Raw genomic sequence first — 21,674 nt, 5'->3', positions numbered from 1 at the left:
CCGCGGAGGTCTCCAAGAATGTCATGCCCATGCCAAAATGTTTGTGCCAAAACTGAATCATAGTTTGACGTGTAGGTGTCCACCTGGTACGGGACAAATGGTGTTTCAAGCAATCAAAGCAAATATATATAGTAGTTGAAAGGGGATGACCTTGTCAAGTTTCGAGCCTGGCGGTGACGGCAGCTTTCATAAGAGAATAGAGGGTGGGTCTGGGTAGGTCGAGGTTGACGTTGAAGCTGTTGTCAGTTGATTCAGGCCGCAAAGATGATCTAAGTACACGTGTAGAAGGCAGTGCCGTCTCCCTCTTGTCCGCCATTGCGATTGACGCCCCGTCAGATGAGACCTGAAGGCCGTTCGAATATAATCAAGGCACATCCATCTCTTCCTGATGAGGAGACATCGGATAAAGCTCCTGGCTAGTGTTCTGTACACAGCAATTTTAGGGAGCCAATATGACGCGAACCGTCGAGGATTCTGAAGATCCAGTGGCATTATGCTCTGCATCCGAAGTGGAAATTATGTTTATCTGTTAGAAGCTGCTAGCAACATGGAACCAGCTAATGACCTGCATTCCCCGATATAGGTATATATGATCGTCGCTCTCTTGCAGTCTAGGGTGCGTCAGGATCGCCAAGGTTCACGATGCCATCAACAGGCAGAGTGCAGTACATACCTCCAGCCATTTCCCAATCCAGGGCTTCATAATTGCCCAAGCCAAAAGACTACCCGTTGCAATAATGAAAATGAACACAATGGCCTGGTCTTTTCTGGAATCTCGTTCTACGCGGTGGCAACGATATTAGCGCATCTTTCTAGAGGAGAAGAGGCAAGGTTAAGCCGTACGAAAACATGTTGTGAAGACATCCTCTTCCTTTGCTCCTTTGCAGGTAGGGAGATCATAGTCCAAGCAAAATTTTCGATTACAGTCGTTGCAGCTCAAAGACCGGTAATTCTTAGCTCGCCTATCCAAGAGGTCTTTAGCATCGTCGTGACTTCGGAGACGGAAGAGACTGCTCTGTGTAGACACAGAATTCGACTTTTCGGGATCAAGAGGGATTATTGTGCTGTTGGAGAAGCAAGTACACTTGCAGAATGACGCAGGGGCTGAGATCAAGATTATCTGGTTAGCATGTTTTGCTCGATAGAGGGGACCATGTCGGGCTTAAGCTTACAGGAAGCCACTCCAACAGATGCGCAGGCGAGAAATATGAGGCAAATGAGCAGTAGGTCGAGACCTCTACCATAGAGCTGCATCTTGCTGCTTATCAAGATAGACAGGGTGATTATCCCCTTCTACCATCAGTTGCTGTCTCACGTCTCATGGCTACAGGTCGACAATCGGCTGCTATCGCTACCTCGATTGTTCCCCGGATCCTTGGCGGCACGTGACATTTAGCACTCAATGCCTGCTCCTCTAGTTTAGTGTACAGTACGTGAATAGCAGGAATTTGATCAAGACACATTATGTGGCTACGCCGCGATACGATTTTCTTCCTGCAATACCGACCCATGAAGTGAAATTATTTTGCATGTTTTGAAATATATATGGGGGTGAAAATATTCTAGGATTTGCCTTTCATGCCCTTGCTCCGATTCTCACGCTGCCTGTGATCTTTGGCGACCTCGCGGCGTCTTCTCTTCCATGCACGGTTGTTGTCTCCCCGATTTTCCCAGAACCATTTGACGAAGTCGGAATCCTCTTTGACTCCTGATGCAGCCTTTGAGACTGGGGTATTCATGTATTCGTCATCGTCTGAATCCATAGCCTGAGGCTGCTCGTGCTTGTTCCAATTAATGGTTCGATTGACTAACGCCGTGTCAGGTGTTGGGGCCGCACTTCTCAACTCTCGATCCCGTAGATCCCTCTTTGTGAAAGGTGTAAGTGGTGCTGTAGGTTGGGCTCCCGTCGCACCCTCCATTTCAACATCGTCATCCCCTCCGAAAAAGCTGAAAAATGGCTTCTCCTCTGAAATAGAGTTTATAGCAGATGTGCTAGGCGCGGACCTTTTGAAAAGAGCCTCCAATGGGTGAACTTCCTGGGTTGGCGCTGCCTGATCATTATTTCCTGACGGAAGCGATTGAAGCCCTGACGAATGTGACTCGGTCACAGTCTCCTGCTTGGATGAATTCGAATTTTCTTCTTCGGCGATGCCTAAATCTTCTGAACCACTAGACGAGCTAGACGAGCTAGAGTCATAGCTCTCAGACTCTTGAGAATCTTCTTCGGACGAGGAATCTTCTTCGGACGAGCTCGCACCGCTGGAAGAAGTCCAATCCTCTGATTCATCGGTCGGACCTGCTTCTTTAGTGGTTTTTGTTTGTTTCACTCTGGGCTTGCCAGAATCCGTGGTGTTGTCCTTCTTGACAGCTCGTGGCTTCTCTTTAGTTCCTGGAATGCATCCCGGTCTATATTGGTCTGTCCTTATCCGATCACTGACAGGCTCTTTCACAATTCCACTTTTGTCTATCCAACCCTTGCCTTCAACAAATGTCACTGTGTCCACTGATTCGTCACGTCCAGACCGTAGGAAACTGGGTTGTTTGACCGTCTTAGAAAACTCATGGACGATTGTCTCATGAGCAGGCCTTTTCTTCTTCGACTGTTTCTCATGCTTCTCATCGGGTAATGACATCCGATTAGAAGGGAGTTTTGTACGGAACAGGCACTCTTCCTTTTCGGTATACTTGGACTTCGCCTGCGATTTGGCTGACTTCCCCTCCTTTGCATCCTTCGACTTCTTACTCCTCTTCTCTTCTTTGCGCCTGTCTTGCTTGGCGTCTGCCGACTCTGTCCAACCTCGCTTCACCTTGCGGTCAGTTGGAAGTTCATATCCTTCGAGTGTCTCTTCCGCCGCCTTCCGCTTCTTAGCCTTCTTATCTGACGGGGATTTTGGGGTAATCTTGTCGAGTGCTTCATCCTCACTTCGTTGCCGTTTCTGAGGACGCGCCGTATCCACCTTGAATTTGCGACCTTTTAGGATTGAGCCATTGAGCTTTTTCTTAACCTTTTCCGCCTCCATTGTCGGTAGTGTCACGTAACCGTAGTTGTTTTCCGGGAAGGTTGGCACACAATGAAAGGAAATCTCTGTGGCCAAGGGCCGAATGGCTGGTGGCAGAACGGCGGGGAGAAGCTCTGGGTTGAAAGGAGTGATGTGAAGTCGTTTGGTTTCAGGCGCGGAGTCCGTCATTTGCTGCGTTGAGCACGACTAGATGTGATCTGGAAATGAGCGCTTGTGGTGCAGAGGGATCAACAACGCATCGGAATGGCTTCCGTTGTGATAGGCAAAAGTCTGAGAGAGTCGAAGCAGAACTGATCGAAAGTGGATAGGTATAAAGATAAATAGGCGTGTATAAATTTGCGAAAGAGGAATGTGTATTTTCAAATGTCTACACACATTATCCTATCACAGCCACATCGAGAAAAGAAAAAATAAGAACGCCGAAATTGATAACTGGTCCAGAGCTTGGGCGATGGATTTTCCGGTCCGCGCAGGCCTGGTATGTGGCGCAGCAAAATAGCGGACAACCTCACTAGCCACTTGACTTTTGTTTGTCTGCGATGTGACCTGACTTTGGTTCATGAATAACACATAACATAATTACCATTCAACACGCCAATGCTCATGGTAGCCTCTCAGGTCAACGCCCGACTCCAGTGTATCCTACATAATTCTAATGACGATAGCAGAAAGTAAAAAAAACTCAATAACTGTGGTGTTTACCGCCGCAGTTTTTGCACTGTACAGTTTCAGTGTAATTAAGTAGTCAACGGGCCGAACATCATCAGCTTGGTTGAAGTGATCGATTACAACTTAAGTTAGCGGCTACTATCCGTAGATGCCTATAGTACATAAATTACAATATATGTACGATACATAGACCGCGTATCATACCGTATCCCGTACTCCGGCATAACCAAATCCGTTCCTCGGCCTTGCTGTCTGACGACTGACTGTCTGACTGACTTGACTAACCACTCACTAACTAACCAAGTTAACTAACCTACTGCTGCATTCATGATTATTGATCGCTCGGCCGTCTCTTTTCTCTCCTTCTTCCTCTTCCTGCCCCATCTCTCTCCCATTAATGCTCTTCCTAAACCACGACCAGCCAACTCATCTACTTTGTGGGGATACATTAACACTTTTACGTTGTTCTTGAGCATTCAGTTTCCTTTCCCTTCCCCTCCCTCTCTCTCCCCTTATTCGGCCCCAGACTATCTATCGTCCCGCGGTTAGTTAGCTCGAGCCCGCGCTTCTGATCTCATCGCCGCTTCCAGCTTCATCCTCGTCCGCTCACATGGCCACGTTGGGTTTACTCACACTTTGCTTCCACCTTTTTTCAAGCAACTGACACTCCTCTAACCTATGCGCTTTTCGTTCTCCCCTTCAAATTGCCTAGTTTTTTGTGGCTGATCCATCATCTTTGTTACTGTACATCATTCCGGTTATCTTTCACTGTTGATTGCCGGCCGGGGAAGTCGCTGCCTCTTTGCTTGCTTATCCGGGATTCTCCAACCGGGCCTTGACCTCCTGCCCGTTGGTACGGTACCCAATTGCTTTGCTCTTCTTTTTCCTTTTTATTCGAGATGGGCAATTCCCAGACGAAGGAAAGCAGACCGTCTCTTACTGCGCCAGGGCGCAGAAGCCATCATCATGGCCCATATGGCGACCGCCACCACGCTGACGGTTCTCGATCAATTCGAGGCAGCGGACCCGATCTATCCATCCTCGGTATCAACACACATTCAGAGCGAGACGTGGCGTCGCTTGAGCATCGGCGAGAAACTAGACAGGAAAGGGAAGCTCGCCGTCTTGAGAAGGAACGGGCGGCCCGCCTCAAAGAACGAGAGCGTAGTATGAAAGAAGAAAATGTTGATGGCGGTTACCTGGTAACGCAAGGTGTATACACCGGAACCGAAGATTTCAATAAGGCTGTGGTTCGCCAATTAATGGTAAGTCGACGTTAGTCTTTACTTGGCTGTATTATCGAACCTGACTTAAGCTTGCTTAGGTCGAACGACGACTTGCACCATTTTGGAGAGGTCTCAACGACTTCTCAGACTCATGGACAGAACATCAGCTGATGGCAGCAGCGCGAGGCCTGCCAATTCCCCCTCCGGATGAAATTCCTCCGGAGCTGGAATATAAGAATCCGCCTAAATCTGGAGAAGACGTCCGGGAGGCCTCGGATACACCCACGGCTCAACATTTGATGGTACCTATCACTTCCAGGTCTCAGTCGTACGGCTCGGATGCTTCTCAGTCTTCTACACCAGCCCATTCACTCCCCTCACCGACCTCTCCTATCGCTTCCGGCACTTCCAGCTCACCTATGTTTCGGACCCGTGCAAAGACATTGGCATCCCTCTCCACGTCTAAGCATGGCATTCAATCCGATACAATGACTCGAGAAATTCACCTTCCATATGATCCTTTTGTAAATGGACAGCCGATTGAGGCTTATCTATACAAAGCGGCTGCCGAATGTCCCATCTGCTTTCTGTATTACCCCCCCTATCTCAACCGGACGAGATGTTGCGACCAACCCATTTGTTCCGAGTGTTTCGTCCAGATCAAACGACCTGACCCCCACCCTCCAGAGCACGGGGAGACAGAACCAAATGCGCAGTCGGCGGCTGACGGTGAGCGCGTGGATAATGAGGACGGCCAATTAGTATCGGAACCAGCAGCGTGTCCGTTTTGCGTTCAGCCTGAATTTGGAGTCACTTATGCACCACCGCCATTCCGTCGAGGACTGGCTTACGCAAGCGACATGGGTTCCCGTCCGAATCTTACATCTCCGCTATCCTCCAGCTCATCGCTTTCTTCTAGCACTACCCCGGTGACGGGCCGTCGTCGCGCGACGTCATTATCTGCCAATGACCCGACTGTGGTCACAACCGATAGGGTTCGGCCAGATTGGGCACAGAAGCTAGCAAACGCCAGAGCACATGCCGCGCGACGATCCGCGGCAGCAACCGCTCTCCACACTGCCGCGTATCTCATGCACAACAATGGTTCTGGCACCGACTCGAGGAATTTTGGCCTTGGGAGAAGGAGTGTTATGCGACGGAACGGGGGACCGGAGAGTCAGAACACTTCGCGAACCGGCTCCCCTGCGCTGCAGGCCCTTGCATTCTTGACAGACCGTCGTGCGGCAGGCCAAGAAAACGATCCCGCAGAAGAGGCTTCAAATAGCCTGGCACCACCACGCAGCAGGTCAAGGAGAAACCGTATTGATGATCTTGAGGAAATGATGATGATGGAAGCCATTCGGCTAAGTTTAGCCAGTGAAGAGGAGCGGCGCAAAAAGGAGGAGAAGGAAGCGAAGAAGGAAGCAAAGCGAAGAGAGAAAGAAGCCAAGAAGGCGGAGAAGGTTGCGCGCAAGTCAGGTCCGTCCAATGACAATGCCAGTAATTCCGGCCTAGATGTGGTTGGCGATTCCAGCCTAGGCAGAGTCATCAGCAGCTCTTCCTCGGTTACCGGTGAAGAGCCTCCCTCTACCAGCAAGGGCAAGGAGGTAGATCGTGCGCCACCTCTTGGTCAAACTGCGGTTATTCCCACCGAGGTTGTCTCTAGCCCCGAAAGCGTACAGTATTCGCCAGCTGCTATCACAACGCCGACTGACCATGCTCTCCACTTGCCAACCTCGTTGCACTCGCGACCGTCACATTTACGCCATGTCTCTAGCGCGTCTTCGTCGTTTTCATCTCTGGTCGAATCGATGAATGAGGGCCATACTGGACTTCACACATCTGCTGATGGTGCGAGCTCCTCCACCGAGCCCTTATTTAACTTCCGCAGTCTGGCCGCTGTGATTGGAGACGAAGACAAAGGCGACGAAGGAACGGAACACGTGGAAGACACAACACCAAAACCTGATGCATCGAGCGCAGCATCAACTTCCCATTCTGCTACCGCCCATGATGAAATGGTGAAATTTGAAAAAGTGTTAACCGAGCCGACGCCTGCTTCCTTGGAGGTGCCTAAGAACGAAGAGTTAACCCCGAAGGAGATGGATTCTCGCTCGGCTGAGATGACATCCGCTATAAGAGATGCAGAGACTGCCTCTTAGATTTCAATATGTCACGGGATGATGCATTTTCGTCTGTTCGACCGGGCTGCCTTGCGATGTTGCTCCAACCTACGTCCACTTTTGCGGAGGGATAATTTACCACATGTCACTCGCGCGAAGTTGGGGGGAGGGTTTAGGGAGGGAGAGAGAAATGACAGTGATACAATTCTTTATGCTTCTGTCGTTGCTACACTTGACGAAGTCCTGTCTCTCAAGTATGTGCATTGATGGACTGGATCCTTTATAGCTGGCCTGCGTTTCTTTTGTCTCTATATACATACCATTGCATAGATTCAACACCTGTCTTCAATCTTGGTTCCTTTGTCTATTACTCTCTCAAATGGCAACACTCAGTGCCCCTGCCAACACCTTACGGATGTTTGCTTGGGCTTTACTGAAGAAAAGGATGGCGCGAAATAGAAAACGTGGGCACCTGAGCCAAAATCGAGGACGCACATAATACATGTTTGGATTAATCAAGCTCGCTTGAATTGAATACATGCAAAATCCATGACTGGTGGCCCTGGCAAATGGGGTTTAAAGGTCGAAGTGGAGCAAATCCTTTAATAGTCTCGAGACCTTGGAGTTGTTTCAGCCCATACGATAGAGGCTCCACCGGAGAATTATTTAGTGCGTTGTGTGCCAGTTCTGTCATTCGTTACCTTCAAAGGATCAAGAGACAGTAAGTATTTGGATGACTGACAGGAATACAGTAAGGAAGGTAAGTAGGTAGGTACATACGTGCTGGTAGTCAGGACTGGACCTCGTACTACCTTAGTTCTTACTGTGCTGTAGATATCAGGTTATAATATAATGAAGGACATTCCCACGTGTTCTGATTGGGCATCCTGACTCGTGTCGGGGAATTTGTTGAGCAGGTAGTACTATGTAGGTAAGATTACGTCCACTCCGCTAAACTTACATAGTACCGAGTAACTACGATTGTTTTACTATGTACATTACAGTATGGAGTATGCTCACAGTTATTAATATCTAGCTAATATACAGGTTACGTTGTAAGGTACTTGGTACTACAAAAACCAGAACAATCAAGTCTGCTCCGTCCTACAAAGAACAAAATGATAGTCATACAGTATCTACCGTGTCAGCCCTGTACAGTACAGTACATATCTGATGAGGTGGTTTATTAGGACTCAAGATAGCAGAACAGACAGGTCTCGCGCAAGTCTCGTTCTGCGCCAGACCAGGGTCCATCAAGGATTCCTCGTCTTGCGCTCTGATTCGTCCTACTCAAGTAGTAGTGCCATCAGTTCCGGGCACGGATCTTACACACAGCAGTAGATAGGTACATTGTACGGAGTACATGGGTGAGTATTCTCAGGCTTCTTCCCCAGTACTCACTCATTGTCTGGGTGGACAGGGGTGGCTATCACTGATCGACACTGCAATTTTATCAACTGTCAGACCCTCAACTGAGGTTGTTTATCACTTCCGATCCCACTACCCACTTCCCACTTCCCACTTCCTCGCTTCCACCCGAGAAGTGATTCGATAAGACCGGGCAGAGGGCGCGGAAATTCCTATCAATGGCTGGAATGACCCAAAGGGGTCGAAATGACGCTATCATCCACTAGTCCTTGCGACGGACTGACGCGATCGATAGCTTACAAGAGAGGCTGCTATTCGCTCTCCTTTTCTCGTCTTTTCTGGTTCGTTATGATCGAACATCGAACATGCTTCAAGGTTCAGTCCTGTGCTGTCTGTCTGTGTCTGTGTTGTACCTTGGGTAGCTGGGCAGTCTCTTCCGAGTATCCGCCAGTCAATCTCGAGTCTGCCTTGGATCTTGAATTTTAATTGTAGCAGGCCGGCCATCTGCCTGTTGCCCTTTGTCCTCCCTGCTTGATTTCTGTCTGCGCTGCGCAGCCTGTCAGGACTCAGTGGATCCGTGGTTCAGCTCTGGTGTTTTTTTTTTTTTTTCCTTTGTTCCTTTCCCTGTTACGAACTTACTTACCCTTCCGAACTTGCGCGTTCCTGGCTTGAAACCCGGATTCAATCCACTTTTTTATGGTCTCCATCACATTGGTCAATCGCTGAAGAAACAGCCCAGGCAGGAATTGAACCAACTGAGAGATAAAACCCTAACCATTCAGTAGTCTGTTCGAGATGTGATGAAATCATCTTAATGTCTTGTCCTGTCCCCTAAAGATCTGCTCCCCCTCCTTCTGTTCCTTCCACCCTCTCTCTCTCTCTCTTTTTTTTCTGGTACTCGTTTAATTCCCCGATTCCTCTTTCTTGACAAACACCAAAGTCATACATCCTTATATTCCTACACTTATAGAACCATATATCTTGGATTGTCCAGAGATCCCCTTCCTTTGGTCCTGGTCCAACCCACAACACATCCGGTCTGTTCTTGTTATTGTCCTTGATCAAGTTACCGCAGGGACAGTACCGGACAGCAACATTCGAACCGAGGCAAAATGGCGATTCTAGACAAAGAAAATCGGTCCCGCGGCCTGCGAGTGCCTTCCTTTGCCAAAAAAGGCTTCAAGCAAAAATCTTCTGAATCTCTGCCTTCGAAGGAATCCGCGCCCGTCCAGCAACCTTCCGCAGCTCCTGCTGTGACTCCCCCACGATCCGAATCCATTCCGGCACCTCCGCCGTTACGATCGCAAGAGCCTGACGAACTCCCTCCTCCTCCCACTGTACAACCCTCTGCTGGCCCAGGGTCTTTGACTGAGGGTCGCAGTCAGCGCCCGCCTTACAGCCCGCCGGATGGTCCTCTTCCTGAACCTCCGGTGTTTCGGGCTTACCGGCCGCCTATCCCGCCGCAACCCACCCCGCCGTCCAGCGAAGAAGACCTGGAACCGGAATCTAATCGCCCCAGTGCGGTAGATTCAGTGGATCATTTCATTCCTGACCCCGAACTTGAATCCGAGGCGCCTGTCGATTCTTTCTCCAGTGAAGATGATAGGGGCCCGTGGACACCTCCCGACTACGAGCCGGTGGCTGCGCCTTTGAATAAACTACATTACGCTTGCTACCAGGACCACCGGTCAATGCCTCCAGCTAACAATGCCTGGTATGCGCTGCCCTGCATGACGTGCCAGAAGTTTGATCACGAAGTGCGACACCGGTGTGTTTTCTGCTGTCTGCGCATATGCGGAGGATGCTATCAGGCATTGCAGAATTGCCCTAACCGCTCGTTGGCGCAATTGATGAGGTCCCTTCCTTCTTCTCAATGATGATTCCGAATGACGTCCGTAATACTGCTCTTGTCACTGTATACGTCAGGTAAGAGTACAGTCGAACCAAAAGGTCGTTTCTTGCTTCTCTCGAATATTCTTTCCCTACTTTATATACCTAGATTTTTTCTCATTCTCTTTTCATTTATACAACCGCATGAAATAAGATTCCCCTCGAGTTGCTACTATGTGTTGCGTGTGGTTTGGACGAATGCAGCTCTAATGATGGCGATTAGGGCTTTTTTCCGGGTTCCTCGTTTGTTGACTTTTGCATTGGACATGACGGCCCAATTTGAAATCGGCGGGTGCAGCCCCAAGATATAATTAAAATGCTTATCTATCAAGTACAAGACTGGCAAATGGTAGATTTTTTATTACGTATAGCACATTCATGCGGCATCAATCGTGATCCTCTTCTGTCACCCCCGGGCATCCTTCCATCTCAGCATTCTCGTATCGATACTTACACCAGAAACAGTAGTGATATCGATCACGTAGATACCGTACTAGTTGGGACAGCTGTTCGCTCGGGTCTAGCGCATTAAACTCATCTAGCTCGGGATCATCTTCTTCAAGTTCTTGCTCGAGAACCATTGATGGCTCCCGTTGCCCCCCGATAGCTTCCTCGTCATCTCGATCCAGTGTCGGATCGTTGTGTCCTGGTAAGCGGGGGTGGGGAAAGAATCCAGAAGAGAGTGATGTTTGAAGCATATGACGCATCTGAAGATTGCGTTCTTTCTCCTCGCGTTCACGGACTAGCCCACGATAGAGGATGTTAATTTGAGAAGTCGGCTTGACCTTCTGCGGCTTGCTTGTTGCAGGTCCGCCGGCCGTGTCATCCTGGGGGGAACCTTCCCTTTCCCCATCAGTCTTTGGTGTTTTGGAAAACTCTCCTTTCGCTGCGCTGGAGGGTGGTTCTTCACCCGTCTCAGCCTCGGCATCCAAGCGCTCAGCAACCTTCTGCGCAGCATGCACCTGCGCCTCCGCTCGGCGCATCTCCCGCTCAAGCCGGACCCGATCGCGATAATCGCCCTCATCCTCTTTCACTTTCTTGGCAACATGCTCGGCTTCCTCGAGGAACTTGCGCTTCCGCTCGCTGTCCAGCCCAATTCCACCCTTATCTTCTTTGATCACCAGATTGAGAGGCTCGGATCGGAGTCGGGCATCGGGTTCATCCAGCCTCGTTCCCTGAGATGATTCGGGCTTTCCTAGGGCCTGTCCAGGTTTGAAGCCCAATTTGGCCATCATCTGAAAGCCCTTGTTGGAAGGGTTCAGCGCACTGGTAGCAAGGGCGACATCGCGACGTGCTGCTTCGTCCGCAGCGCGTTCCGCTTTTGAAGGGACTCTGGCACGTGCTTCAGCCTGGTTCAAGAACGGCTAGTTAGCGTTTTGGTCTGGATGAATTTTCAAGTCTAACCTGATACTCACTTCTCGTTGTTGTCGGCGTTTTCTTTGAGTAAAGGTTTCCTTCTGCTGTGGTTCCTCAATTACCATGGACATGTAATCATCTCCCTCCTCGTCTGCCTCAGGCATAGCGCGTGCCGGGGGAGGGAAGTGGGGTTCTCGGCCAGAGAGTAACAGGGACGACAGGGAAGATCGGGAACCAGAAGTAGGCGCCGTAGAAGCAGACGACGTTCAATCCAAAATTGCACCTCACTTGACTAGAGAAACGCTAGCCACGTCAGACGGAGTAACAAGCTCAAGCAGGGAAGATCGACTGCGGGGAAGAGTTGAGCTGATGCGGAGATGCGGATTTTCCCTCTCTCCGGCTTAGGTGGCTTCCTTAGTTATGCCTGCTCTAGCTGATCCACCAGTTGGCTCACACCTCACCCGTCCCATCCATCCATTGACATCAGTCACAACTTACGGCTCGGGGTGTACTGTACCTAGTACATACACTCCCACTACACTTGAACCTAGCTCAGCTGTCGAGACCGCCCCTCTTTGTTGGCACTCTTCAATTAGTCCTCCGAGATCCGGAACATATCGTTTCCTGCGTCAATCACTGCCGAAAAACCTGGGATGACGGCTCACATCCATCATGTGATGATGCAAGGAGAGCCCTTCCTGGATAGGAGGGCGGATCCAGCGCATTCCTCGAAGCATGCCTTCAGAGGTCTCGACTCTGGTTGATATGTCATTAAAAAGGGATGCTCTGCTCGCACAGCATGGAAGCACAGCGTAAACACACCTCGGTTCTGCAGCAAGCCATTCGCAGCTGTTGCTTGACATCATCGTCATTATCATGAGACTGCTCCTTCGGACACTGGTCATCTGCCTCATCAATTATGTGGAATGCTTCCAAAACGTGACCGTTAACCTTGGCTACTCGCAATATCGTGGACAGGCCCTCCCCAATGGCATTGTGCAATGGTTGGGGATACGCTATGCTGCTCCTCCTGTAGGGTCCTTGCGATTTGCTGCGCCCCAAGATCCAGTAACGACGGAAGGGGTTCAGACTGCCTTTCAGGTATCGTTGTGAAATTCTTTTCGGACTGTGGCATACAGTCCTTGTCCTTGAACCGGCGCTGAGATGTCAGGTTTAGCATGGTCCCTTGTGTATACCCACCGATCAATACCCCATCCCAGCTGGGACGTCTGAAGACTGCCTGTTCCTTGATGTGTACGCTCCGAATCGGGCAAGGAATGCATCAAAGCTGCCGGTCTTTGTGTTTATCCAAGGAGGGGGCTTTAACGCAGACTCGAATGCCAACTTCAATGGGACCGGGCTGATTCAGGCGTCCAAGACTGGTATCGTGGTGGTTAACTTCAATTATCGAGTCGGTCCTTATGGGTTCCTTTCGGGGTCTGAGGTACTGAAGGGTGGAAGTTCAAACAACGGGCTCAAAGATCAGATCAAAGTCTTGCAGTGGGTTCAGACGCAAATCAGAAAAGTAAGATAAAGCTTGCCCAACGAGCGCGACTTTGTACTGACCTATTACGCCCAAGTTTGGCGGTGATCCTGAACATGTGGTCATTGGAGGGGATAGTGCAGGAGCAGCCTCGATCACTCTTCTTCTCTCGGCCTACGCCGGAGAGGATCAAGGTCTTTTCCATGCTGCTGCTGCGGAATCGCAAAGCTTTGCCACCATGCTGACTGCAACCGAAGCTCAGTTTGCTTACAACAATCTCGTGATTCGCACTGGTTGTGCAAGCGAAGACGACACTCTATCATGTTTGCGCAAGTTGGATGCAGAGACTCTACAGCGGCAAAACATCGGCACCCCCCTTCCCGACGCACAGAAGCCGCCCCTCTACTTCTATGCGCCTACCATTGATGGTGACCTAATCCCTGACTATACGTACCGGCTATTCTCCCTGGGAAAGTTTATCAAAGTCCCTGTTATATTTGGCGATGTGACAAATGAAGGAACAACATTTGTCCCGAAGAGTATATCCAGTGTGGGCGAGGCCGACACATTCATCCAGAGTCAGTTCCCAGCAATTCAACTAGACCAGCTCGCAAGGATCAATCACCTGTATCTCAATGAGAACCAGACTATGTCATTTCCTGATGCTGGCGTGTTCTGGCGGCCGACCAGCAACGCATACGGCGAACTGCGCTACAATTGTCCCGGTATTGCCATGTCCACGGCTTTCTCAGAAGCGGGTGTCAAAAGCTGGAACTATCACTATGCAGTCCAAGACCCGAGCTCGGAATCCTCCGGGGAAGGTGTTTACCATGTCGTAGAACTGAATGCCATCTGGGGCCCGCAGTATGTGACTGGAACACCACCCGCTTCCTACTTCACCTCCAATGCGCCTATCATTCCTATAATGCAGGGGTACTGGACTAGCTTCATCAAGAGTTTCGATCCTAACCCCTATCGCTATCCTGATAGTCCAGAATGGGAGACCTGGGGTGGTGATGGCACCAGCGACCGTCGGCTCTTTATTAGGACGGGAGAGACCAAGATGGAAACGGTGCCGCCAGATCAGAAGGCGAGATGCGACTACCTAATCAGTATTGGGATTGCTTTGCAACAATGAGTTCTTCCCAATCGTTTCTTTGGACATGTTTACTCTGCTTTATTCACGCATGTAAATATCTACATCCCGCCTAATCTTAACTCGTCAACCAACATACTTATAGCCGTGGTCTAGCACAGACTGCCTGTCAAATTCATGGAAATTGTGAAAGATGAATTTTTTTCTATCTGCCCAACACCGTCGACAAAACACTGTAGTGAATATAGAAGAAAATGGTGGATATATACATAGATGTGCCAGAGCATACTCCAGGATGTTAGGTGGGACGCAGAGGCGAGACCCCGAAGCAAATCCACCCATCCACGCACCCAAGACCGGCTTGCAAGAGACACATTGAGGTTAAAAACCAGCGAAGGGGAAAGATGCAACGGGGAAAAGAGGCGCCAAGATCGCCGTAATCACCGCTTGCCCTGTCGCATCCTCTTGACTCTCTCATAAGCATTCGCCTCCCTGCCCTCCTCATTCTGCACCTCAGCCACGAGGCGCTTGTACTTGCGTTCGTACTCCGCATCGCGCTCCTTCTTCTCGCGCAGTTTCTCGCGTGCGATGAAGTTGGCGTCCTTGCGGAGCTCGCGCATGGCACCCTTGCGCTCGCGCTTGTATTCCGCCTTGAGACGGTTGGCCTCCGCGCGCTCGCGGTCGGGATCATAGTGCTTGCTGGGGTTGAAGGATTCCTCGAACTTGGGAATCGCAGTCTTGATAGCCAGGGGCCGGTGGTTATGGAGGAGTAGGGGCCGACGGGCTTGGCGGGCTTGGGAGAGTTGTGCGGTGATCTTGTCGAGGGTCGACTTGAAAGCATCGAGAACGGAGGAGAGGATGAGGTTCTTGTTGGCTTTACCCTTGCCCTTCGTGGTGATGTCGAGAGCTTGGAAGAGGGAGGAGAGGACTTTCTCTACAGGGGAGAAAATCTCGGTGTACGCGGACTTGCCAGACCAGATATCGGAGGCGGAAGAAAGAAGATTGACAAGAGTGTTGATGATGGAGAGCTTGAGTTGCTCCTCATCTTCGGGCGCATCCGTCACGTCCCAGAATCGAAGCCTGCGGGAAGAGATGGGCTTGGAAGAAAGGTTCAGTCGGAGAGACGTAGCGGGATTCCGGGAGGGAAAGAATCCCAGGGCGGATGCGTCGGTCTGCTCCTCCGGACTGAGGTGGTAGAGGACGTTCAGTGAGTAGTTGATGAATTCTGGCATGTAGCGCTTTGAGATGGCCTGGTATTGCAGGCAGAGACTGGCTGCGTAGGCGCCCGTTGCGAAGTCGTTAAGGGTGTTGACAGCACCCTGGCCCAAGAACCTGGCAATGCAGAGATGGGCGGGCGTTGCGATGGCATGGAAATGGTCAGAAGTTGGGAAAGTGGTCGCAATGCCAGTTAGGATAAGCAGATCGCCGGGGCGAAGGTTCAGTGGGCGATCAGTCGCAATCTGGCGCAAGTGGGCTCTGTAAGCCTGGCAAACGCTTTCAGGGTGGCTCTTGGCCATAGAGTGGATATGACGAAGGATGTTCTCCACGATCGAGAAAGGAGGGTGGTCCGATAGCTCAGCCATATATGCGACGTGTTGGACGAGAATGCCAGCAAAGCGGCTGAGCTTGGTCTTGTTGTCGCTGTGAAGACGGGGGTGATGCAGGGCTCGAATCCGTTGAATGACGGTTGGGAGATCCTGCATTGGAACATCTTTGATGATCTCTAGGAATTCTTCATGGCTGCCGGGGCATGGATATGTAAATGCTAGTCCATCACTGACCTCTTTTGCGCCGTTTGCCGCTGCTGTGGCATTTCCATCGTCGAGTCCAGGAATCGAAAGTCCGTTGATAAGCTCGTCATCTTGCTCATCTTCGTCCTCCTCTTCCTCCGAGCCTTCACCGGATTCCATGTCCTCGTCCTCATCGAAAGACAGACTCACATCTGACCTCGTCTCCACAAGATCGTCATCGATAATAAAATCATCTTCGTCTTCGACCCCAAGCTCAGGACGAGTGACCGTCTCGGTAGGCTGTTGCAAGCCGAAAGCCTTTGCGTCGTCGAAGACTGACTCATCGTCTGATCCTTCGCCGTCCTCATCTTCATCTTCATCTTCCTCCGTCACCTCGGCTTCGGATTCGCTTGACTCCTCGCCACGCATACGTCGAAGTCGCTCTTCTTCAAGAGTCTTCAGGCGCTGAGCCTCCTCCTCGGCCTGTTCCTCGGCAGTCTTGGTACGATCAGTAGGCGCGGACCGCTTGTCGAAGGTTAACTGCTTCAAGCGCTGATCGTACTCTTTTTCGGCGTCATCGGGGGTTTTCCCTTGTAGTATCGCGGCCCGCTCGGGATTCATTGCCGCTAGATCATCCTTGGGGGGCTCTGGCTTGGGTGGTGGCTTGACGCCCCTCAGCATGTCAAACAGATCGGGAAGTCCCTTGTCGAGCTCTTCTCTGAGATCATCGTCATCTTCTTTGGCCTTTTGCCGTTCGAGCTTGTAGAACTTCGACTTGGCGATAACCTCCTTCATGACCTCGTTTTTAGACTTCTTTCGCTCAGGCTGTTCTTCTCCTTCTTCGTCATCGTAAACCATGTCCGCCAGATCAGCATCGTCGTCATCATCCTCCAACATCCGTTTCCTCTTCCTGGACAACTCCTCATCATCGTTGTCCTCCTCTGCCCCCAGCTCGCCCTCCTGGAAATCATCTAGGTTGACACCCTCTCCGAAGGACAGAGATTCTCCCATGTGAGTGAGCTGAAACTCCTCGTCATCATCCTCAAGATTGAACATAGATTCCTTCCTCAATTTCTTTTGGCTTTGTCTGGCGAATCGCTCGGCCGCTCTCTCCTCCGGCGTCATCGTCGGATCGTCCTCACCGAAACGACGATCGAGAATACCGCCAACTTTGTTGCGCCGGTTCATCTCCTGGAGGAGGGTTTGACGCCTCTAGAAAAAATAGAAATAGACGACAATTAGCGACAATCTCGGAATTCAGCGAGTATGGGGCCAGAACTACCTTCTCTTCACCGTGAGACTTGGTCACACCAGGTCTGGCCTGCCCGGCATTCTTCTTCGGCACATCGCGGGTAGTTACATCGAACTTCGCGCGCGAAGTAGTTTTGATCTCGAACGGATTGAATCGATCGCGGATGGCCTGCAGGGCGTTGTTGCGCTGAATGCGGTTCTGCGCAGCAACACCAGACTTTGCATTCTGCTGCTTTTGCTTCTTGGACTGCTGTGGGCCCAGCAATCCTCCATCTCGAAGAGAGGCCTTAAGCTGCTTCAACTGCGACGGCGGCATCGTTGGGGCGTGCAAAGGAGTTGTCGACGTCCGCTCACTGTGATCGGAGGTGGAACTCCGCCGAAATTTTTGGGCCAAACCGGCGCGATTGGGATCCGCCCCGGGGAAAAAAAGATAACTCACCGCCCGACTTGGCACCTGTTCTGCCGGCACTATTATTTTCCCCGCTTTCCAATGCCCTTCCGACGCGCCGCAGCTCGACCATCTTCAACTTCACCATATTGCAGAATAGAGGTATAGTACAATGGCGGAGCGTATGAGTGATAACTTGCTATGGCTGTGCTTAGGTAAGCTAGTACGCCTCCAAGACGATATCTGGTTGCTGAGCCATTCTAGGTGTCTCACTCTTCTTCGCCGTGCGCGGGATTGTCACAGATCTCCGCCAAGTGCGCGAGTTGACGGAGATTAAGCATGTCGAGGAGAGAGACGATAGGATGATCACTGAGGGCACCGAAGATGGTATGCTCCAAAGTATATGTACCTTGTCATACTCGGAGCTGAATAGAGAACAGCACTCAACCTAGACACTTTACAAAAACTTTCCGAGAGTACTAGCCATGATCTCCGGGCAGCGTACGATGCACCCCTCCCCGCATATATATCCCCCACCGACTAAAGAGTCACTCCAGCGCATTGCGCATCATTGCAGAACGATCCACAAAAGGCGAAATTCGGGATCTGCTTCTGCAAGACTTGGTCAGCAGAGACAAAGAAAAACGAAACAAGGCACTGAATGCATTGTACTTTCTTGTTTCTAACCGGGCTCGTATGGCATCCGTCCATACTTCAGAAACCAGATTCCTGCTAACTCAGTATCAGTATCTCGCACCTTCGTCTGCTCCCGGTTGCAGGACCTCCCTGCTTATACCGCGCTAATCAACTGTCTATGCAATTTCCTGGACGAGCACACAGAGGAGACGTCGACGACCGTCTCACCAATTCTCCCGAAGACTAGGCCTTTGGGCGAGAAGAAAGCGCTGAACATACTCAATATGGTCCTACAAGAAAATGTGCCTGCTGCGCTAGAGGCTGGCATCGTCAGTCGTTGGCTGGCCAAGTACCCGTTTCCGTGCGCCACTGGAGAGCAGCCACGGCGTCAAGATGTCGTGATTCTTATGAAAACGTGGTGGTCTGATGATGCGGTGATGAGTGCGATTTTTGGTACTTTATCTTCACACGTGGACGGCGCGAAACAACTACGCAAGTTTGGCCTCATGGGTAGTATGCTGGAGGAAAATGATCAGGATGACTATGACAGCGATGTATGGATGGTTGATGGTGAAGATACCGCCGGGTCTTGGCGAGTATCCGGCCCACGGATTCAGCAGAGAACCGCCGAGGAACAAGCTGTCAGAAGACGCAGGCGGGAGGCGATGGTGTTGAGCGAAGGAGGCCGTGCTCTGGGCAGTGAGGATATTATACAGATACCTGTGACCGAGTGAGTGATAGTAGACAGCAACACTCTGGCGCACACGGAGTGCTGACCGGCAAGGATTATCCTGCATGTTTATTATATTTATGATACCCTTTGAACTCCAAGAGAGATATGTTGCAAAGCAATTTATGGTACGGCATGTCACAGGCCCATCCATGCGGTTTTAGAAACATGATCAACCTTCTTCCGGCTACTTTTCATCATTCCAAGGGCCTTTAAGTCCGATAAGGCCCTATAGAACAGAGCCATCGCTGTCCGTTCATCACAACTACTCCCTTGCTCGCTTTCAAACACCGCATAGAACGCCTGCCATAGGTCATGGACGTTCACTAGAGAGCCAGACTCTAGATACAGTTGATATAGAATAGCCGCTGCCGGCTGATGCGCTGAGACTTTGACCGTCGAACTTCCAGGTGATGAGATGAGGTAGTCGAAGGGACTTGAGAGCGCCCGCTCAACAGCAAAACGCGGTCGCGGAGAGAAGACTTCCTTCAGGGGATTCCTCATATCGAGGAGGAAGATTTCATGCAAGACCAAGTCATTAGGCCTTATCAAAATCTCCTCGAGACATGCTTCCAGGAGGGCATGGAAGCGATCGATAATGTTCGTAAATTCTGCGTTGTCTCTGGGTAGTTTGACCTTGGCCTTGCTGAGTTTCACCCGCTGTTGCACGACGGTTGTCGCCACGATTGAATGTTGTTTATCATACCCACTTTTGAGTGGTCCAGTTCCTTTATAGACCCGGAGCAGGGCGCCAAAGTCGGCTTGAATTTGCGCAAAATCAGAGCTATCCGTAAGTGTGTCCGGCAAAAACATTGCAAAGAGCTTCATCTGGTCAGAATCGAGCGTCTTGATTGCTCGAAGAGTATCCTCGTATGATGCAGAGGTTTGCAGCTCCCCAGCAAGTGCCCGGATTGATAGATCAGAGATACTGGTTTTTTTTACGATGTTGAATTGCTTCAACGCTCGTTGCACCATATCCACGCATTGGAATATGTCGCGCATTTTCTGCTGACCCAATTCTAACCACTGGGTGCTTTGCTCGAGAAGGAAAGCATCATCTTCCAATAACTTGCGAACTTGTTCGGCGCAGCCTTCTTCCAATGTATCTTCGCAGTGCCTGATATTGTTTTAGGCCAGGCAACTCAAGACTAGAGGCGAGACACTTACCTTCGGAAAGATGGAAGGTTTCTGAGAGCCTCGCATACTTTGTCTCGTTGTATTGTGGTAGCAGCATCGTCCGCAAGGAGCACGCTCAATGGATTGGCGAAGAAATGTGACATATAAGCATACTAAGAGAGTGAGTCTAGGCCACCGAACATGGAGCATGTGTGCAAGAAACTTACCTTAACTGTTCGACTGAAAGCTTCTGGTGTCTGAAAGGAGTCGCTTGACTTCTCAAATAGCACGCTGGTGATGTTGCGACCTAGCCAAAATTTCCCATCCTGTTCTGCTTGTATCCTCCCATAGATGCGATCCACGCAGTTGCTTGCTTCGTGTATCTCGAAATACCGTCCCCGCAACAGGGCAACCGTGGACCGAGGTAGTCTCCCCTCGAAAAGTTCCACGGACGTTGAGATACCGAATATGAGTGTCAATGGAATTCGATCGAGCCACGAGCTGATAGTGGTGAGTTTTGGATCCTATAACCACCGTAATTCGATACGAAATAGCTCACCTCAGAAGCGACAAGAGGTCTGCCAAAATACCAGGGTCAAATGCTTCACTGTCACGAAATGCTAGAACCAGCTTCTTGACATCCTTCCATTTGACATACTCTGCCAATAAGTCAAGGTCATAACCAAGCACTCTTGGGCCCTATAGTCACCAATTAGCGCTCATCGTCGACCGAAGGATAAACTCGCTATACCTCTCGGTCAGTGACAAAGCTCTGATAACCCTCATTTCCCTCCGTATTTGTGATCCCGAAGCGGATTATGTTCTTCAGAGTTGTCTTGAGGTTCGGTGCATCTCCAGACTCCAATACAATCACCCCTCCTTCTCCAGTTGTTGTCAGTTGGCCGTTTAGTCTAGTAAGCAGTCGGCCGAGGGACGAGACATTGGAGCCAACCGTGACTAGCGCCGCAGGTATACAGCCATCGTAACTGTATTCTATTAGGGCCTGTCTTCCTTCGCTGGTGGTACGCGATCTTACGTTTGGGGTGAGGTCGACCTGACGAAGGACAGGACGCTGGTGAGGACCTCGGAGTCGACATCATCCAGAATTCCCTAAGCCACATCGTTATTACTCTGTCGGTTAAAGCACGGCATTTACTCGCGTACCTTGATTTTTGCTTCCTGAGCAGACCAAAACTGCTGGTATGTGCGGTATCGCAGTTCCATGGACTTTGCATCTTCATCGCCGTTCAAAAGAGATACAAAAGGACAGGAGTTTGCGGCCTTCGGTACAGTCGTTCGTGTGACTTTGCGCCGTTTTGTCGGCCGTTCGCCCGAGGATTTGATCTTACCTGCTGGGCGATAAATGTAAACACCCTTTCAGGATTGATTGTCAGCGACGGACTGGGGAGTCCAGGAAGGACAAGCGCTGCGACGGGAGAGGTATGTTCTGTACCTGATTCTGGGAGCCATCTTTCGAGGCGGCCCCCGCGTCCAATTCTAGCAGATCCGCGTCCATCGCGAACTGTCTAGGTGTATCTCCAGCTAGATTGCAAGAGATACTACCTGCAGGAACAAGGAAACAGTAGCGTCAA

General features: G+C 50.6%; 9 protein-coding genes across 9 annotated transcripts; 5 read left to right on the top strand and 4 right to left on the bottom strand.

The window, feature by feature from the left end:
* Window positions 1-637: 637 nt before the first annotated feature.
* On the bottom strand, window positions 638-3,188 carry BO82DRAFT_377748 (uncharacterized protein; the record flags this gene model as incomplete). Its single annotated transcript, XM_025637594.1, has 3 exons — window positions 638-780; window positions 844-1,104; window positions 1,583-3,188. 3 exons carry the CDS (start codon window positions 3,186-3,188, stop codon window positions 638-640), a joined length of 2,010 nt encoding a protein of 669 aa, XP_025488028.1.
* Window positions 3,189-4,413: 1,225 nt separating this feature from the next.
* sip5 (Sip5p) lies at window positions 4,414-7,191 on the top strand. Its single transcript, XM_025630367.1, has 2 exons — window positions 4,414-4,954; window positions 5,014-7,191. The coding sequence occupies exons 1-2, from the start codon at window positions 4,589-4,591 to the stop codon at window positions 7,075-7,077; spliced, it is 2,430 nt and encodes an 809-aa protein (XP_025488027.1). The 5' UTR covers window positions 4,414-4,588; the 3' UTR covers window positions 7,078-7,191.
* Window positions 7,191-7,512, top strand: BO82DRAFT_172754 (uncharacterized protein). Its single transcript, XM_025630368.1, has one exon. The coding sequence runs from the start codon at window positions 7,305-7,307 to the stop codon at window positions 7,473-7,475; it is 171 nt and encodes a 56-aa protein (XP_025488026.1). The 5' UTR covers window positions 7,191-7,304; the 3' UTR covers window positions 7,476-7,512.
* A 1,739-nt stretch (window positions 7,513-9,251) lies between these two features.
* BO82DRAFT_357949 (uncharacterized protein) lies at window positions 9,252-10,661 on the top strand. Its single transcript, XM_025636156.1, has one exon. It carries the CDS (start codon window positions 9,519-9,521, stop codon window positions 10,281-10,283), a length of 765 nt encoding a protein of 254 aa, XP_025488025.1. The 5' UTR covers window positions 9,252-9,518; the 3' UTR covers window positions 10,284-10,661.
* BO82DRAFT_318876 (putative G-patch domain protein) lies at window positions 10,623-12,018 on the bottom strand. The gene is made up of 2 exons (XM_025632659.1): window positions 11,712-12,018; window positions 10,623-11,645 (listed from the first exon to the last, which is right to left on the bottom strand). The coding sequence occupies exons 1-2, from the start codon at window positions 11,814-11,816 to the stop codon at window positions 10,683-10,685; spliced, it is 1,068 nt and encodes a 355-aa protein (XP_025488024.1). The 5' UTR covers window positions 11,817-12,018; the 3' UTR covers window positions 10,623-10,682.
* A 193-nt stretch (window positions 12,019-12,211) lies between these two features.
* Window positions 12,212-14,410, top strand: BO82DRAFT_357946 (putative triacylglycerol lipase). The gene is made up of 3 exons (XM_025636155.1): window positions 12,212-12,753; window positions 12,830-13,177; window positions 13,233-14,410. The coding sequence occupies exons 1-3, from the start codon at window positions 12,529-12,531 to the stop codon at window positions 14,271-14,273; spliced, it is 1,614 nt and encodes a 537-aa protein (XP_025488023.1). The 5' UTR covers window positions 12,212-12,528; the 3' UTR covers window positions 14,274-14,410.
* BO82DRAFT_344117 (snoRNA-binding rRNA-processing protein NOP14) lies at window positions 14,411-17,578 on the bottom strand. The gene is made up of 2 exons (XM_025633646.1): window positions 17,244-17,578; window positions 14,411-17,173 (listed from the first exon to the last, which is right to left on the bottom strand). Exons 1-2 carry the CDS (start codon window positions 17,526-17,528, stop codon window positions 14,672-14,674), a joined length of 2,787 nt encoding a protein of 928 aa, XP_025488022.1. The 5' UTR covers window positions 17,529-17,578; the 3' UTR covers window positions 14,411-14,671.
* Window positions 17,579-17,775: 197 nt separating this feature from the next.
* BO82DRAFT_357943 (uncharacterized protein) lies at window positions 17,776-19,052 on the top strand. Its single transcript, XM_025636154.1, has 5 exons — window positions 17,776-17,815; window positions 17,865-17,987; window positions 18,041-18,101; window positions 18,158-18,294; window positions 18,348-19,052. The coding sequence occupies exons 1-5, from the start codon at window positions 17,785-17,787 to the stop codon at window positions 18,968-18,970; spliced, it is 975 nt and encodes a 324-aa protein (XP_025488021.1). The 5' UTR covers window positions 17,776-17,784; the 3' UTR covers window positions 18,971-19,052.
* BO82DRAFT_318864 (putative origin recognition complex subunit 3) lies at window positions 19,003-21,649 on the bottom strand. Its single transcript, XM_025632658.1, has 8 exons — window positions 21,536-21,649; window positions 21,247-21,456; window positions 21,119-21,192; window positions 20,834-21,068; window positions 20,642-20,781; window positions 20,310-20,583; window positions 20,134-20,255; window positions 19,003-20,083 (listed from the first exon to the last, which is right to left on the bottom strand). The coding sequence occupies exons 1-8, from the start codon at window positions 21,596-21,598 to the stop codon at window positions 19,105-19,107; spliced, it is 2,097 nt and encodes a 698-aa protein (XP_025488020.1). The 5' UTR covers window positions 21,599-21,649; the 3' UTR covers window positions 19,003-19,104.
* Window positions 21,650-21,674: the final 25 nt, after the last annotated feature.

This window comes from Aspergillus uvarum, assembly GCF_003184745.1.
Source record: "Aspergillus uvarum CBS 121591 unplaced genomic scaffold BO82scaffold_63, whole genome shotgun sequence".
Classification (NCBI taxonomy): Eukaryota; Fungi; Ascomycota; class Eurotiomycetes; order Eurotiales; family Aspergillaceae; genus Aspergillus; species Aspergillus uvarum.
The sequence above is the reverse complement of the archived record's forward strand: the minus strand, read 5'-3'. Positions and strand labels throughout refer to the sequence as shown.